Raw genomic sequence first — 11,859 nt, 5'->3', positions numbered from 1 at the left:
CCCCCCCAGAATCATATTTTGGGGACAGAAGTTCATGTGCAGAAAATACTAGCACAGTGAACCTCACGAGCTCTTCGCCTGGGCAAGGCCTGAGCAGCGCGTGCGCAGGCAGAACACCCCTCTCTGCCGGGAGATCTGTCTGCAGAAGCTGTACCCCTCTTATCGGGTATTCAGGTAAGATTATGAACTCTAAAAGGACGTGCGTACATTTCTAGCGTTATTTTGTTTACCATTGTTATTTTTTTAATGTGATACAGTAAGGTACTGAAATATACTAAAACCGCAAAACATGCTGTGTTTTGTAATACAGAGGATGCCTGCCCATGAAAGAGGCACCAATAGGGGAAATATTAGTTTAGATCCTGAGTAGATATTTTTGCAACATCTCGCCACTTTACGTTCGTGTATGGATTATCAATGTGATTAGAAATCAGACTTCTTTCAGTTTTCCAGAATGGAGTGATTTTTGCAGACACGTTCGTTTGCGTGGTGACCGAAGAGTCCAAATTTGTGCAGATCTCTAATGAGGATTTCTTTTTAGGCTTGTAATGCGTTCCACATCACACATCATGGTGTCATGCTCAAGTTTCTTGATGCAAGAAAGACAAGAAGGACAAGGGGAAGTGGCCTCAAGTTGCACTAGGGGAGGGTTAGATTGTGTATGAGGAAAAATTTCTTTACCAGAGGGGTTGTCAGGCACTGATGCAGGCGGCCCAGGGAAGTGGTGGAGTCACCGTCCCTGGATTTAAAAGCCATATAGCTCTGGCAGACTTGGCAGTGCTGAATAAACTGTTGGACTCTATGATCCACTTAGATCTTTTCCAGTGTAAGTGATTCTGATTCTACATTTGTGTGTCTGCATCTACGTATTTGTTACGCTTCCTGTGTTGTATGTGGCATTCCCTGATCAGTCTTTCATTGATCTGTATTGAAGACAGCGTATCCAGAATATCACCTGCTGAAGAACATTGGTTGGTTACTGTGTTTATTTTTTAGCGTGACAAGTTGAATAATCATCTTCCAAATAAAATTCATGTAGTTACCATACGTAATCTAAAATATTTACCATTTTTGCCTTTTAGTTACTTTTAAAAGAGTTAATAGTGTGATCAGCTGCTGCTAATGGGCCAGGAGTTGTTCAGAGTAGAAGATTCAGAATAACGATTAAATTTTCAGCAGGCCTCAGGTGGAACTTCCTGTGAATTCTGTCACTGGTGTCTTGTGGCCTACAGAACATAGGTAGAATAAATGAAGGTTCAGACTCAGTTGTGTGCAGCGTCAAAGATTTCTCTCTGGTGGTAGCCAGTTGCATCTTTTTTTTAATTACAGATGACTCTCAGACTGTATTTTGACGTGCTAAATCGTGACAATCTTAAATGAATGCATCCAGTCAGTCTTTTGATGTAAGAGTATGATGTTCATACTTGGGAAAGTGTGCCTCATGTGTGTGGTATGGCAAGAAAAGAGTTACAACAACCAGGATTCTTAATTTGTAACTACATATGGTAAACCGAAAGGGCTTTCCATGGATATGGGAATATAAACACATATTTCAGTTGGAACGACAAAGTATCATTCTGTGAATGTAAAGTAGTGGCTCATAACTGAACGTGTGCAACTGTTTTACAGCTACATCCTCATCTGCAGTTTCTGCTCATTCTGTTGCATCGGTTATTGTAGCTGTAGTAGAAGGAAGAGGCCTTGCCAGAGGGGAAGTAGGAATGGCCAGTATTGACTTGAAAAATCCTGAGGTGATATTATCACAATTTGCAGACAATACAACTTATGCCAAGGTACTGTTGCCTAATTAGTTGCTGTATCCCCTACAGGCTAGTTACTGTGACTGTATTTCTTAAAAAACCTTATGACTAACGGGAAGGTAAATTTTTAGTTTGTAGAAATAACTGCTCAAAAGTGAAAGTACAAGTTCCAGAAAAAGTGCATGTTAAAAGGACTGCTGTTTTCTTTACTGTGCCTCAGATTTTATATAAAGAGGAAACAATGTTTTGCAAAAGAAAAACAGCATTTCTGGAAAAAAGTAGTGTATTTGAACTATGTAGGAGTGGGATGCTTTGATTTGAAGAGCATTCACCAATACGTGGCAGTAGAACTTGCAAATATTTTTCATCAGGCAAAGCAACTCTTGAGAGTATAAATGCACGTATTTGGGTGGGGGGTGTAGGGTAACTGTGGGGCTGGCTTTAAATGATCGCACAAAGGCTGGGGGAATAATGGAACCAACCACAGTGTTAAGCCTCTCCCACCACTGCTAAATGAAATAGGTGCAAGCCCATAGTGAACCAAACCAGGAGGAAAAAAAACAAGCAACACAAAACCGCCAGGTTTAATGCTAAAACCAAACATTTCACATTTTGCACAGCTTGGCTCGTTTAATATTATTAATTAGTTTGCCTCCTTGTGTCTGTTCAAAGATTCTGCAGTTTATGTCTCTACAGCACTGTCCTTACAGTCTAGCAGAAAGACTGTCCCCAAGTAATGTATTTATGACCTTACTTTGCTACTCTTTCATGATACCAAAAACCATAGTGGAATGATAAAGATGCTGGAAAAGTGACCAGCTAAGCACATTTCAGCTGAAGAAACAGATGGCTGCAGAGAAGGGCTACAGGGGTTAATGCCAGGTGCACAGCCGGGTCGAGTCCAGACCAAATCAAGACACACGCCCCCACACCTATGTGAGCCACCCTTGCTGAGCCTGACAGGCTATCCCAGCTGAGGTTCGTCATTCAGAAAAATAATCTTTGAGTAGAGTGGCGCAGCAGGAGCGTGCTGGGCCCATAACCCAGAGGTCGATGGGTCAAAACTATCCTCTGCTAATTCACCTTCAGTTTAGGGGGCCAGTTAGCTCAGTCAGTTAGAGCGTGGTGCTGATAACACCAAGGTCACGGGTTCGATCCCCATTTGGTCCCCATGTGTTGCCTGATCTAGTTGAGAGGCGTCCCTGCCCATGACGGGGAGGTTGGATTAAATGATCTCTAAGGTCCCTTCCAACCTAAGCCATTCTATGATTCTATGAAATACTCCTTCTCAGTTCAAAACAAAAATCACTCATTTTACAGCCCAGGGTTCTGCCTGCCAGCATAGCGTACACTAATCTGGAGAGTAATCTCTGCTTTGTGCAACACCAGCATTTGTAGAACATCTTATTTAATGGTTTTGTTGTACGTAACACATGCTAAAAATAACGCAGCTTGTAGCATCTTTACAATATTCAAAGAAGTAACACCTTAATTTAATTAGGAGAATAAGCAGATATGACTTGGAATACAAAGAGCTCTCAAATCTATTTTCTATTAATATGTGTTGTATAATATTATTTTTTGATTATTAGTGCTTTGCAAGCTTATCCTGGTCTTAACACACATAAACATGTACCCAACTTGACAGCTACAGGAATCCTTCCACAATAATGCAGTACTAAAAATCAAAATGAGATGCGCACCTTGAAAATGGGGATGCATGAGAAAATGTAGACATTCGGATGATGATGTGGCAACCTAAATAACAGTTCCGTTAAAGGTTTGAAAGTTGAAAAAATTATTTCCTTGTATCTAGAAAAAAAAAGTCACATAGAATTAAAAGAATGGTAGGTCTAGAATTCTGCAAGGAAATGTTTATGAATTGGAAATGTTTTATGGAAATATTTATGAATTCTAATGCTTTCATTAAGATTTCAGCTCTAAAAGTGAAAGGCTCTCTTTTTAGTAAGCAGTAGCTGCATTTATAGTCCCAAGCCTCACCTGTTCTGTGTTAGGCTTAAGAACTGTACTATTGTCCCATGAAATGTATCTAGCTAAGTATTGTAGCTGCCCAAACTCCTCCCCTGCCCTTTTACTTTCATTTTTGTCTTGAATTAACAGTAAAATACAATTAGTTCTCTTAAGTCTTTCATACTTGGACTTTAAATTCTGGTAGCATGACTGATTTCTCTGTCACTCAGGCTTGTAGCTTGGGAAGTTTGCATCTTCCGTAACCTCCTGCCAGGCCATGGCCACATTGTTCTGTGTTTTCCTCTTTCGCCATTCTAAAAGGTGGCATTTTTATTTGTACACCTATCTTCCTAATTTTGCACTCTGTTCTCCATTCTGTGGGCACACTTGGTACTGGATTGACCATCCAGTCTGAAAATTTAGAAAAAAAACAAAAGAAGGAGCTCCACTAGTATACAACTCCTTGTTCCCAAATGCGCTGTGCGGCCTAGGTTCTTACCTTAATCTGTAATGCCTTTAGCAGCAGCATCTGCCTCCTGATCAGGTGTGTGCCTGCAGTGTCACTGTCAGTGCGTTGCTAGCAATTGATATCGAGCTTACTGTGTTTTCTGCTGCACCCTTTTATTTTTTTAATATTCTGTAAATTAACTCAGTAGAGCTTTCTTGTGTTTTTTTTTTAAGTTCCTCAGAGTTTGCTTTAACTGTGATGCCTCTGAAAAAAGCTTCTTGCTGATTACCAGATATGATGGGCAGGGACAGCTTTGCATTCCACTCCCTGAACCCCTTAGATGATTAGTGTAATTTTTTTATGTTTTTTCACTTTTCCGCTGTTATCTGTCTCTTCTTTCACATATGAGCACCTAAGCATTTAAAATATAGTCTGGATTTTTTTGTGTTTCTCCCTTGAGATTTTGTGGGTGATTCTATCAATGAATATAAATACATGTTTGTTCTTTTTTATACAGTAAACAAATAGAAAAGCATGTAGTGTAATTTGAATCTCTACAGCAGCTGTGTGTAACATGATCAAAGCAAAATGTTGAAACACACACATTTTGAGTCATATCGTGAAAGGTGAGAATGACATAAATGTTGTGAGAGGAGGTTAGAACAAAGTCTGAAACAAGTATCAGTCAAAAGATTGTTACTTGGACCTGTTTGGTTTCTTGATCTTCCAGAGCGCCCTTAACTGCACCATTAACATTCCAGCCACAAGCCTAGGCAGCTGCCTTTTGTTGAAAATAAGTCCTTTTCCCATCGTAGCCATGGAATAGATTTTTGGATATTTATCTCTTGCTTTGATGACAAGCATGCTTCTGTGTTTAAATAACGGGATAGATACATCTTTCTTTATTTAATTTCATGTATATGTATGTATCTGTAGATACAGGTGAATTTGAACTCAGTAGTGTAGAAGGAAGCAGAAAAATTAGGTCTGTATTTACAAGACTGGAACTGTGATCTTAAAATACAGGGATTCTGTAATTTTTTTATTGTCGGTTCATTATCATGTAAAAATGTCTTCAGCTGTATGTGGATTTTATTAATTTTGTTTGTTTGTTTGTTCAGGTTATTACTAAACTCAAGATTTTAACACCACTAGAAATAATAATGTCAAACACTGCTTGCGATGCAGGAAACACAACAAAATTGTTCAGTCTGATAACGGAACATTTCAAAGTAAGCTTTTGAACTTTGTTCCTTATTTTAGAGTTCTTGTTGATCGCTTTCATACAATTGCTGATTTGGGAGTTGTACACAACTTCTAAATCCTTAAATGTAGCCACATTTTGTGTTTTCTGTGATTTTTGGGCCTCGTTTTAGCATGGTAAAGAGTAATCTAAATGCAGCTTCAGTGTTGCTAGTTCTTGTTGTGATTATTGCAGGGATAAGTATTGAATAAGTTTTGAATTTGTGGCATTGAAGTAATTTGAGCAGTACTGAACCTGGGAAAGATGCTGAGGTGAAAAAATCAAGCATTTTCTTTTGCTTCCTCTTTGCTCCCTCAGTCTGATACATAGATGGGGCTGATATATCACAGAATAGGAAAAAGAGCACTGGGAGTGTAAAGGAGGGTGAGGTGAACTAGTATATATAATTTATGAATACTAAAGCTTCAGAATTTTTTAAAAACTGTAGTAGCTATTATTTGTATTGCTTCCACGTCTGCACTGCTGGTGGCTTCTTCATGAGCCCTCTTCTACCTCCTGACCTCTCCTGTTTTTCTTGCTAAATCACTTGGGCGTCACCCACATGCAGGTACATTGACCTGCATCTACTTATTCCGTTTGTACCATTGGAGGCTTGATAACAATCTCTTAGGCTTAAACCACAGTAAGGGAAAACTAGAGTTCGATTGTAAATGTTGATGCCAGCATGAAAATAACTCTTGCTGAGAAGTCGTCAGTTTTAACCAAATCCAGATTAAATTCAAAATCTGGAGTACCTAGTTCTTGAGAGGCAAAGCAGTAACCAAGAAGAAGCCTGTGTTGATTCCTCAGAACAGTAGTATGGGCCTGTTTATATGTACTTGCTGCCAGAGAGAAGGAAAGATGAGTGACAGTAGTGTGGCCGGCTTGTGCTAATAAGCTGGCATGAATGCTTCTACTAAGAGAGATTGCTGAACCAGTTGATAGATTTTCTTGGAAGCACATATCATTAGAAACATGGAGAAGTCTGATGAAGAATTCTGTCACTTTTAAAAGCTATTTGGTTTTCCCTCTATCTTCACAGAATGTGACTTTTACAACTGTCCAAAGAAAATACTTCAATGAAACAAAGGGTTTGGAATACATAGAACAATTGTGTGCATCTGAATTCAGCACCGTTTTCATGGAGGTTCAATCAAAGTATGTTTAAATAAGGAAAAAGCATATTGTGTCCAGATGAGTTTTTAACAGCTTTTTTGTGTATTTAGTGCACAAGTCTGTGGCTTATTGTTGAAGTTAGAAAATGATAGCAGAACTGTTCTTTTAGTTTGCCTTCCAGTGTTCTGATATATCTAGAAACTTAAATAGCAAGCCCATTACAGATTATTTTTTTGTGAGTTTTCACAGCTTTCCACTTTCTCCTTTTCATTCTTTCCTTAAAGATGCAGCTTAATAGCTATGGTTGCCTTTCTTTCTGACCTGTGCAAGTGTTTTCCTTGTACCAGCAATTTTTAGTAATGATTCTTGGTGACCTGGGTCTTCACTTCAAGTGGTGTAACTACTGAAATACGTATGTTCACAGCACCAGCTGTATAGCGTGGGAGGTTGAGTGTAAAGGGAGACTCAAAACATTCCTGGACATTTGTTTTATGTGCATATATGTGCACTATGTATGGGTTAGCACATACTTTAAATATCCGGCTTTTTCAGTGCTATCAGTCCTAGTAGTTGTCAAGCAAAGTATGAATGTGATTTCTGTAGTGCACCACTTGATTTTGTGGTATTTAAATAGCACTACTCAACATTCATTAAAGGTTGTTTCTTTCCAAGGTATTACTGTCTTGCAGCTGCTGCAGCTTTGTTAAAATATGTTGAATTTATTCAAAATTCAGTTTATGCTCCTAAATCACTCAAGGTGCGTTTCCAGGGGAGTGAGAAAACAGCTATGATAGATTCTTCATCAGCACAAAATCTTGAACTAGTAATTAATAACAGAGATTCTCGGTAAGAGTATTTAAGTTTACAAATTACACTTTTGTAAAGTTGTATTTCACCAAGTTTCCTTAATTTTTGTGTTGGAGCTGACCATTATATTTATTTCTCTATGACAGAACTTAATGTACCATTCAGAACTTTAAAAAAATATTTGGACAGAGAAATACATTATAATTCAGCACAAAATTTCTAGCATAGGAAATTTTACAAGTGACTTGTGGGAAGAGATGATACATAGTCATCTTTACATTGATGTCCGTATTTTTTTCAAACTTATAAATTATGTTAATGCAACATTTCCACAAGTTGCTTATGTTAAAGTAAAATGTCTATTTTTTTTTTTTTTTCATTTTTCACAAGATAAACACTCCAAGCTGGAAAGGATGCTTTGTTTTCCTTTAGTTCTAACAAATAGTGGCAAATGAAGGAATTTCTCTAGTGACGGTCCCGTGCAGTGTGGTGCTCAGTTGTGTGGTCATTCTCCACAGTGAGACAGCGCTTGGAGCATTTCCTTCCAAAGGAGTTACGTGCCCTGTAGGCAGAGGCAGGTGCCAGGCTTGCCCTCTCAACTCTTGTGTTTCTGTTTAGAAGGAGAGAGACTTGAACACGTGCTTTGCTGCGTGCCAGATTCCGAGATCCACTTCTGTTCAGAAGTCCATTCATCACCTGGATGTAAAAAGGGGAGCCTGAAATTTCCTCACTCCCCAAGCATTACTTGTAAGAGCTTTCTGCTTGGAGAGATGTCACAGGGTCATAGAATGGCTTGAATTGGAGGAGACCATTAAGTATCATGTAGTTCCAACCTCCCTGCTGTGGGCAGGGGCAGCTTTGGCTGCATCGGTTCACCTTACCCTTCTGCCACGGCTCTTTTTTTTTTTTTCTTTAAGTTTTTTTGTGAGGATCACAGAGTACACAGATCTGTTCTTAAGTGGGAGGTGACTAGTTCATTTGTCACAGTCTGCCGCCAGTTCGTCTTTGCTCTGTTGCTGTGTATGTAAGCGCAGAAGGCGGACACCCTAAAATTGGTACCCTCAGAGCAACATTTCTCCGAAAGCCACTCCTAATTCCACAGGTGGTTTTGAGACGAAGGAGGTCATGGGAGGAGCAGAGCAACAATAAATTGCTTCAAGATTCTATTTTTTTTTAAGTGTTATTGCTGCAGAATTATTTCTAACCCAGTGACAAGTTTGAATCAGGCCACACACAGCTATTTCCATTACACGGATCTTGCCCCTAAAGCACGGGTAGATAGCTTTGTATGGGATATTAGCAGGTAAAAGTGAATAGTACAGGCACACACCAGAAATGCCTGAATCAAGTTCTTGTGCCCGTATTCGTTCTGGAGGGTCTTGGCCCTTATCACATCCTGTACAGGGAAATGAGCCCTCAGTCACTTAGAGGTGGGTGGGGTGGGGACTGCCTCAAATGCAGAGTTCTCCTTGAGTGTTGTCTTATCAGTTGCACTTCGTGGTAAACATGTCCGTAATAAAACTGGTTTTGAGTTGCCCACTTTTTAAATTCCCTTGACTATTGCTTTGTTGTTTTATACAGTGGTATCTCAGGAGTTTCTGTACTACCTGTCTACCTTTGTGCTGTTTGCTTTGGATGTTTGTATCAGATTTCTTCCTATTCGAGTTCTGTTTTCCATCAATATGGAATATCCAGTATTTTCACTGGCTTTCTTTCAAGCCAATAGCGTAGAATTTTTCTGATTTCTAAAACTTTAGGTATATCCTAGATGTAAACATTATAGGTTGTTTATTTTAAAGAGGACAATCAACCCTTAAGTGTGAGACCCTAGGATGTGTAACATGTACAAGACACAAACGTGAAAATAATATTTATAAACATGTTGTTTGGCTCCTATATTGACTGTCAGTTCTATAAAAAAATAAAATTAAGCTTCTTTCTCTCTTGGACTTCTAAATATTTTAAACCATTTTCAGAAATTTATTTTAGTGAAAATGTCTTCATTAATATTCAATCTGAGATTATAGTTTGTCTCCTTTCGTAGGGTTAATTTGGTTTTAATTTGTTCAATCGAGAGCAAAAATGTGAACCGCACAACTGCAGTAGGAACAGAATACTACTACGAAAAAGGAGGCAGATACTGAATACAAATGCGTTTCTGTACTTTCAAAAATGGTATAATGAAGGTTAATATTATATTAAATTACTTTAAATTACCTGACTTCCTAAACTGCTGTAGTTCATGTAATATACATGACAAATAGGAGGATCCTAAGCATCCTAAAAAGTATGTCTTGAAGTTCTAGGATACTCAACCTGAAAATGTCACTTGACATTTACTGTCTCTTTTTTTGTAAGTGTATTCTTCGTATCTGTTTTGTTTTCAAAGGAATGGTCACACGCTTTTTGGTGTCCTAAATTACACGAAAACTCCAGGTGGAAGTCGAAAACTTAGATCCAACATTCTGGAGCCACTAGTTGATGCTGAAACAATTAACACGAGACTGGACTGTATTCAGGAATTACTCCAGGATGAGGAGCTCTTTTTTGGTCTTCAAGCAGGTAGTTATTTTTTAATGCATAATATTAGGTTTCTTTTTAAACATTTTTTTTTTTCTGATCCGTGAAAGTATACCGCGTGACTCAATATATTTGCAAAGTATGTTTTTTATGATTTGTTAGGTGACAGGTAGTGGACACTTAATGTTTTTGAGTAACGTTTATTATGATGGTAATACTATTGTCAAGTATCTTCCTAAGAGAAGTGAATTTCTGCAATAAAGAGGCTAGAAGTCAGTGAGCTAATAGCTTTTTTTGAATTTGCTTGAATTGTTTGTCTTTCTAGCGGTATGGCTAGGTACACACTGTTGCAAGTATACGGGTATACGTATGTATACAATGTGTACATTACAAACAAATAAAGGCATTGCTGGCGTAATACTTCTTGTGTATGCATATTTTTTTCCATTTCTTCTTAAAATGTAGTCTAATGTTAGTACAATACCAGACTATGAGTCCACCTGATGTTGGATCATGTAATCTTAATCTTTTTCAGAAGAGAGCTATGATTCAGTCTAACAAAAAGAAAATATTGCAGAATTTATATATGTCCATCTGGACAGTAATCACTGCATGCTTAGGTATAGTAAGTATACTTATGACAAAATAATTTAGATAGCAGCTATTTTTTAACCTGGTTGGTTTTTTTTTCCCCCCTCCTGGTAAATAATTTCTGAAGAAAGAATGAAAGAAAAAGATTAGCATGAATGTCACTATGCAGATGTGTACACCTTAAAAAAGTAGATTTTGTTACAATTTCACTTGAATTTCTGCTCTGTTTACTTTTGTTTTACAGTTATCTCAAAATTCCTGGATACAGAACAGCTACTTTCAGTTTTGGTACAAATCCCAAAGCAGGACACAGTATGTTTCAAAATACATTTTAGATGATTAGTTGTCTGGCTATACCATGCAATATATAAAGGTGATATCCATAAATATACACGATACAGTAAGGAAAAGACTGCATCTTAAAAAGGACATGGAATAATATTATTGTAGATAGAGAGTGTATCTTATTTTGCAGCAGAGTGTTAGAAAAATCCGGGTGTGCTTGAATATCACATTCATCTTAATTTATGCAAACTGAATTCCAAAAATGTTTACTTTTTCATCACTTCCCATCTTTATTCTTTGTAAGTGTACATCCTGTTTGGCAGTACTAGGATAAGAGAGAAGAATTTTCTTCACATCAGCATAAAAGTAAAAAGTGTGTAACAGAAATTTACTCTCTATTTTTGGAGTTTTTGATAACTTAAAGAAATTGAAGCGTCTTTGTTACTAGAAATGAAATAGTTTCTTAGTTTTCATGTAATGCAATTCAAGAGAAATTAGTCTTCATTGCCTGCAAAAATATATTTTGAAAAAGGTATCTGTATCTGAATACAGATAAACCTGTATTCAGTGATGAAGTCAGGTGTAAACATACAATGCAGGAAATAGGACTTACCAGTTCATTTCCAAGACGTGTTTTGTGAGCTGAGTGCAACTTTTTCATGCAAGAGTTAAGTGTTTCCATTGAACCACAACCAGCTAACAACAGTATGTCAGCTTGCATAGCATCTGTGGTACTAATGGAGACACTGCTCTTGGAAGCAGACAACCTTACATCTCGAGCCTACAAAGACACCTATCTTAGGAAAAGTGTCTGGAAGTCCCTTCTCTGCTTTGTTCTCAACTTGACACATGCTTCCCTCTTAATGTTTGAATGCAAGGAATAAGTAATGCATTGGAGAATTGATTTATCTTAAGTTTTCCCAGGGTCCTGTCCTGTCTTGCACATTAAGAGGGTGCCTTACTCTTATTTGCTGCTTTAAATCACACATCTTGCAAGAAAGACCAAAATGAAATGCGGATAAAAACATTTCTTCATAAAAACGTAACTAGACAATAAAGCTTTAAGTGCTTACAACAGCATAGCTGTTGAAAGACAGCTTTAAGCAACTTCATCTGCT

General features: G+C 37.8%; 1 protein-coding gene across 1 annotated transcript in view; it reads left to right on the top strand.

Moving 5' to 3' along the window:
- Positions 1 to 9: 9 nt before the first annotated feature.
- Positions 10 to 11,859, top strand: part of MSH4 (mutS homolog 4) — a gene marked incomplete at both ends in the record, with an annotated part of 25,490 nt that continues 13,640 nt past the window's right edge. The window contains 7 exons of the mRNA XM_009873933.1: positions 10 to 174; positions 1,630 to 1,793; positions 5,301 to 5,411; positions 6,465 to 6,580; positions 7,211 to 7,384; positions 9,735 to 9,907; positions 10,701 to 10,768. Coding sequence (XP_009872235.1) covers positions 10 to 174; positions 1,630 to 1,793; positions 5,301 to 5,411; positions 6,465 to 6,580; positions 7,211 to 7,384; positions 9,735 to 9,907; positions 10,701 to 10,768 — 971 coding nt within the window. The remainder of the gene's footprint in view (positions 175 to 1,629; positions 1,794 to 5,300; positions 5,412 to 6,464; positions 6,581 to 7,210; positions 7,385 to 9,734; positions 9,908 to 10,700; positions 10,769 to 11,859) is intronic.

Source organism: Apaloderma vittatum, unplaced genomic scaffold, assembly GCF_000703405.1.
Source record: "Apaloderma vittatum isolate BGI_N311 unplaced genomic scaffold, ASM70340v1 scaffold18327, whole genome shotgun sequence".
In the NCBI taxonomy this organism is placed as follows: Eukaryota; Metazoa; Chordata; class Aves; order Trogoniformes; family Trogonidae; genus Apaloderma; species Apaloderma vittatum.
This window is presented reverse-complemented; position numbering and strand designations above follow the sequence as displayed.